The 6,943-nt window shown below is 40.1% G+C and overlaps 1 protein-coding gene across 1 annotated transcript; it reads right to left on the bottom strand.

Annotated features, from left to right (window-relative positions):
• Positions 1-903: 903 nt before the first annotated feature.
• On the bottom strand, positions 904-4,672 carry LOC107433514 (multiple C2 domain and transmembrane region protein 16). Its single transcript, XM_025067070.3, has one exon. It carries the CDS (start codon positions 4,168-4,170, stop codon positions 1,063-1,065), a length of 3,108 nt encoding a protein of 1,035 aa, XP_024922838.3. The 5' UTR covers positions 4,171-4,672; the 3' UTR covers positions 904-1,062.
• Between the last annotated feature and the right edge of the window lie 2,271 nt (positions 4,673-6,943).

The following is a 6,943-nucleotide window of genomic DNA, read 5'->3' on the forward strand; positions in this document are numbered from 1 at the left end:
ATCTATTTACAAGATTAAAAATTATTTTACTATTTAAACATAAGTAAAATTTAATTTTTTAAATTTATATGTATTTTTAATGAATTGATAAGTTGGATAATAAATTAGGCATAATTTAACAAATAAATTTAAATTTTATAAATTTTCACACAAAAAACTTAATATATTGTATTTAAATTTGTTAAATTTCACAACATAAATACAACTCAACGCGTTTTCACGTCTATATACATACGCTATTGTGTCATGGTTTACTGCATATAATAATGCAGAAGGAAATTATACTGTCCAATGTGATTGACGTCCAATGCCGAAAATTTCCTAAGTAAAAACCAAAAAGTAGACTATCCACAAATCTCATTCAAATTGATGTATTCGTTAAAAATTAAAATTAACTTAACTTTTAAGAAAGGTCATCTACTAAAGCCTTGTATGATTATTAAATTTCTTGAATATTGATATTTTTCTCCAAAATGATTAATTTTTTTAAATTTATACGTTTAAATCATCATAGACAACACTAGAGTGTAGATGCAGCCTTGAAGCCCTTGATTATTGACTCGGTACTTTCAAGTTCACATATAAAAACTATGTTGTGGGCTTATTGTAATCTGCCCAACTTTTTCGGCCAATACATATTAAAAAATTGGTTTTGAATCGTTCTCACATGTAAAAATTCCATTCTAAATTTCTTTTTTTTTTTTTTTTTTTCTTGTTGTGATTCACCTTCGAAACAGCATCTTCACGATAATTGCAGCAGATGCAGACAAATAAAACCTGTCGTAACTCGTAAGTGCAAAATCACAGCATCGTCAATTTCTGGTGATCTATCACATGGTTCAGTAACATATGATTATTAAAACGCACAATTTCTTCATGGTCCAAGAAAACTATGGTCGATAATTGGAGAAAATATACAATGTCATTGCATAATAGCGCAAACTATCTTGTAAATAATATTACATCTTTGGCAGATAAATTACTAAAAAGCCATTACAAAATTAAAGAACAAAAATTTTAAACATTCGAATTGATGCATTGCTTGCTTTCCATTATTCAAATCTACATGATACGGTCAGTGAGAGAAGGAAGTCTTCTGAAGAAATTCAACGCAGGGGAAGGCATTCGATCTCGGAAGATCGGATGGCGGAGATAATAAAATCCAAATGCCATCGCCACCATCTTCGATGGGACCAAGTACAATATCATCGCTACGATGAAACACAATCCAACGAATATCCCCGTCGCACGTGGATCACGCCACGTCACCAACGCCTGCACCCTCTCGCCTTGCGTGGCAAAATACCCCAGCATTGTCTGCACCCTCATTCCAACTGCCCGTAGCTTGTCATACCTCATCTTCACCACATCCGCTGATCTGCTGCTCGGCACCGTATCAAATTCCTCATCAAGCTCTTCTCGATCAACGGTGTCCGCCAAAGAGAGTTTCGGATCAAAATGCGGAAGTGGGTCCCTCGATCGAAACCTGTAGTTCCACGCACCGATCACAAACACATAAAACGCTAGACTCGGGACTATCAGATCCGGAAACCACACAAGCATAACCAGCAATGCGTGAACGAGGATCGTAGCCGTTGGATTCTTCCACGATCTTGTATTGTCTACCCACCGTGCGATGTCGATCACACCGGCGATCACGTTTATGATCCTACACCAATTGGCACGCACTTTCCGCATACTGAATGACTGTGAGTCCGCATCCAGCATGTAAAGTACGACCTCCCGACGAAGCGGCGGTTCTGATCGTGACAAGTGTGCGGCTACGATGTTCACCGTCGTCTTTCTTAGCACATCCTGTTGGGCCATCCCAAGCGGCTTGACATGGTGCATCAACGGCAACAGAGACTGAGAGTACACGTGGAGCAAATCTAATGTGGGACTCATACGGACAAACCGTATAGCAATCTCCACCTCACCCATCTTCTTCATACCCATATTGGACAGCATAAACAACGGATACGTGTTTCTGTACACTTTCCCCGTAGCCAGAGTAGATATACGAATCCGTACCTTTCCAATTCTGAGATCAGAATGCGTGGCGCCTTTGGAACCGTCCGTTTCGAATACGTCGGAGCTATCAAAGACCCCGATGGTCAGCACCGTGCAGGGATCGTATACCTTGAAAGTGTACTGCTCGTTCCACTTGGGATCCATACGGTCCGTAACCGTGCGCGTACGGACCCACTTCGGACCGTATTTGGCGACGCAGTAGGCGTCGGTACACCCTTTACCGTTGACCGTTTTAAGCGGTATCAAGTTCTTACAACCTATAATGCCGAGCTCCACGGTGCCAACCGGCGGCTTCCAGAGCTGTCGGGCTGTGGGCCTGTAGTCACTGCACAAATGGGCCGCCTCGTCCATCACGTGATATCCACCATCGAAGCAAAGCTGGAGGTGTAATCTACCCCTGTAGGCTCTCTTTTTTTCGTTCGGATCGTCCAAGCTGACCCACCGGGAAGCAACTTTCCGGTCGTCAACCCGTCTTTCAATGGCAGTGAGTGGTATCCTGGCCAACCCGATTGAAAGTGGGCCCTTGGGTTGTCGGATATCGACGGTGAAGATCAGCTGGTCGGAGAACGGTTCGGCAGCAACGAACAGCAAGTCTTCGTTCCATGAGGGAGTGCCTGTTCCGGTAACTGAGGTTTTAGTCTTGAAAATTTGGGTCCCGAGCTGGGCTTTGACTTGGAAAGTGACTTCCTTCAACGACGTCGTAATGGGGAGGACGTCTTGGGCTTCGACCACCGTTGCTCGGAGATACCATAGTTTCGGGGACTGGTAGACTTTGGATTTGGACTTGGGATTTCCCGCAGTGTCAGTCTTCCACGCGTCGGGGAACGATTCGTCGGCTTGGGTGCCCAACCACGTGGCAAGCATGAGGTGGCCGTTATGTGCTCCACCTTCCTCCAGCCTGTACCACTGTGGGGCCAAAGGGCTGTCTGGTGGGTCCCGAAGTGGTATTTCAGTCACGTCGAAACAGATCCCGCCCAAGAAGTTCAGGCCGGCCACGTCGGATGCGGGATCTTGATTGGGTGGGTCCCAAACGGAGACTTCTAGAATGGAGGAAGAATCCGGTGACTCGCGGTTGAAGGCGAAGGTCTGGTCCCATTCGAAAAAAGCCGTCTTCCTTGCGGGTTTGGATCTGACGTGGTAGTTGGACACCGAAATTTTGACAACTGGACGGCCATTGGTTGGAAGACCCCGAGCTTTGACCACTCGGACGAAGAGGTAGTGCATCTTCTCCACCAGATCAAACGAGGACCTTTCGATTGTCATACTTTCCGATGATACGTCAGATGCAAAGCTCAAACCTCTTTTGATGGGCTGCGGACCATTGATTCCGGCGAACCTAACATCCGGCAACGGCTTAGAAACCGAAGCAGCAGCAGACATTGTCTCAATCCTATCTTTGGGTTCAAGAACAGCTTCTTCAGTCTCTTCAGCAGCAGCAGCAGTTGAAGTCGGCTCAGTTTCTTTGGGCAAAGGTAATTCTGTCTCCGCAGTCGCCGGAGCGGGTGGCTCTTCACTTGCCTTCTCACCCTCAGACGGCGGTGGTTCTGCCGGTGCAGCTTCTTCGGGCTTCGGCTCCTGATCAGCCTTTTCCACCTCCTTAGACACATCCTCTGCCGGCTTCGACTCAGACTCACTAGGCTTCTGTGTCTCCGGCGGCACTGAAGGCTTAGCCTCCTCCACTACTTGAGGTGGTGCTGGTGCTGGCGGCGCAGGAGGTGCAGGAGGAGGCACAACTGCATCGACATAATAAACTTTGAGGCCAATATCGCCGGAGATCCAACTGAGCAAGTACTTCTTCTCCAAAGGGAAATAAATCAAAGCCTCCTCGCCTTTATGGACGAACTGGGAGGAACTCAACCTGATTTGGCCGAGAAAGTTGTTCCTTCTGGTGGGACCATAATTCTTGTCATGGTAAACATGCAGCTCCACAATATCCTCGAACACATTCGAAGGCTTCCCAACGTTGAATTCCAAAACCTCGTTCCACGTTGGGTTGATGTCCCGGGGGACAGTGTTGGTCCGTTTTCGCTGGCCGTAGTAGTCCACCTGAACGTATGGGCTGGAGGATCCATGGCCGTCTTTTGGCAAAAGGTTTCGAGCGTCCACAACTTCCACTATAAGTTTTCGGGTGGTGGCCATGGTTAATTAAGCTCTCTCAGTACATATGCATGCAGTGGAAGAATCACATGGAGGGTTGTTGAATTAAAGCAATTTGACACAGAAAGAAAGAGAGAGAAAGGGCTTTGCTTTAATTTGATGTGAAGATATGTATGTATATTTTTGTTTTTGTATAGTTTGTTGTGTATTCATTTGTTTATACTATGAAGTAGTAAAAAATGGGAATTTAATTAAATCAGAGAAGAAAAAAGAAAAGCAGTGGTGGAGTGGAAGTCCTAGTTGTAAGCATGGTAAGGGAAAAAGGGAAAACTAAAGGTGCTTAACTTGAAGAGCAAGAATTAAGCTTTTTAGAAAACTTAATGAGGGGTAGTGAATGGTGATGATCATCTTAAGCTATAGAGGCCATCATCAATGTCATCAGCTTTGCTTTGCTTTGCTTTCTAAATTCTAAGGATAATACTTTCCTTTCACACTGAAGATTCTCACAGTCGCGGTTTCTTTAATTGCTTTTTTGCCGACCCCTTCCAACACTCCAATCTCTCTCTCTCTCTCTCTCTCTCTCTCTATATATATATATATATATATATATATATATTTATATATTTATTTATGTGTGAAAATAGTATTTATTTATTTTTAATATAGTTTATGTGTTTGCCACCGAACAGATCGAAGAGAGATTGGTATGCTTTTTCTAAAGATAAGTTACTTTTGAGTCACCGACCACGGATTTTCTGTCATACACGGCAATAATTAAGATGGAAATTTGACAGAGACATGGCTCTGCTAGCCATGTACAGTATTTAAATCTTCAACATTACCTTTTTCTCACATTTCGATAAATCTCCGGATCTGACTACAACATTTTTTGATACGGCACAGCTTCCATGCACCAAGATGGCCCTCCACTCCACAACTGTTCAGTATGAACTAATGAGAATATATATATATATATATATGTAACCTTTAAATTTGAGAGTAAGTAATCTTAATTATTTAAAATTTTTAAATTTATGTATTTAATAGGATAAATTTGGTGTAATATATAATTTATTGATTTTAGATGATTAAGTTTATTTATCTTTAATTTAAAAAACTGTGGTAATACTCGCCTAAACGGGTAAATATGTATGTCATACATATGTATGTGTTTTTGTGTTTAGAGCCATTATTTCATTACATATGCATGGCTTCTTTAATTTCTGAATATCACATGCCGCGTGATCAATCATTATTAGTATGGAATAATGGATGTATGTATTTATGTATTTATGGATGAATTTTTTTGGTAATTAATGGCATCGTCGATTTATTACAAGTTCAAATCTAAACAGAAAAAGATAAAGAAGTATGACATTTGCCAACTCGGCAATTACATCCTTATGTATTTATGGATGAATGTATATATATGTATATGATAGCACATATGGAAAAAATAAATAAAAGAATTTAACCATATATATTCTGTGGCTCTAGCTGTGAGGATGTCCAAATTTATGGAAATGTCCATCCCCATGATGTACGAGCCAATTGTTTGTCAATATTTCTTGTGATGACAAGAATACCAATCAAAGTCTCACTCCTTGAAATAAATTTTTCAGCATTTTAATTTTATCAGACTTGTTATTTACCTTATTGATGGTTTTTTGCTCCATTATATTTTTGCCTTTGAAGGTTTTCTTTTAAACTGCCATTAGAGATAAATTAAAAAGTAGCTTTTATATGTGATCAAATTCGGGCCTAGTTGGTAGGCAAAGAAATTAATTAAAATTTGCCAAGTTAAACAAATTAATAGTATATGATGGTTTTAAATTAAAATTCAATCTCATCGATACAACTATATGTATCCCTGCCGCAGGCCAAGTCAATTGGTTTACTCCTTATTATGCCAGCTGGAATTCATCATTTATCATTCACAGTACACACCAAGTCCTTGGTCGATAAGTCCCAAAAACTAATACCAAAAATTATATGATTCCGGAATCGTATGACCCTCATTTACAAAAATAAGTGGGATCCATGAGTCTCATATGCTGTTATCATTTATTATTGTGAGTGCGAACCACACAACCCCAAGACCATGGTATTTTCGCTCAAAAACTAAACCTAATTAACAAAAAAACAAAAAGCTACAAGACTTTGTTTTTTACTCAATCTTTTCAAACACAAATTTCTAGCTATCAAATTTTTAATAATTTTCTTAGAGCCTCATTTTCAAAGTTCTGTTATAAAGCCTTTTCCGTGTCAATTTCAAAAGATGAAAATCTATGACTTTTGGCGTGCACTAAAATGATTAAATGAAGACATTTTTCCAATTCTCAAATCCACTATTAGATACATAAAATTGGTTTATTTTATATATATATATATATGTGTGTGTGTGTGTGTGTGTGTGTGTGTGTGTGTGTGTGTGTGTGTGTGTGTGTGTTTGAAAAATTATAGAAGATTTGAAAAGGTTAATCAAGTACAAGAAGGAAAAGCTTAGTTAAGCTCTTTAGTTTTGGGGCTTCTTGGTTCTATTTGATAAATATTTGCTAACGTTGCATGGCCTTTGGTCCTCTTTTTTTTTTTTTTTTTTTTTTTTTTTTTTTTTTTTTTTTTAAACTGTGGCTCAGATCAATCTAAATTAAACTTTTCAAACCGATATCACCTTTAATTCAACTGAAAAGGCTCTTCCTCTCCAAACGAAAATAAATCAGAGCTTCCTTGCCTTTCTTTAACCAACTGATTGTTTCTCAAGTGGGGTTAGCCCCATTTATATATAAAAATGCTAACTCTGCCATGCATGGTGCAG

This window comes from Ziziphus jujuba, chromosome 3 (assembly GCF_031755915.1).
Source record: "Ziziphus jujuba cultivar Dongzao chromosome 3, ASM3175591v1".
NCBI lineage: Eukaryota > Viridiplantae > Streptophyta > Magnoliopsida > Rosales > Rhamnaceae > Ziziphus > Ziziphus jujuba.

What these genes read in the sequence shown, in the direction of transcription:
- LOC107433514 (XM_025067070.3), bottom strand. Translation starts at nt 4,170, where the DNA reads ATGGCCACCACCCGAAAACTTATAGTGGAAGTTGTGGACGCTCGAAAC.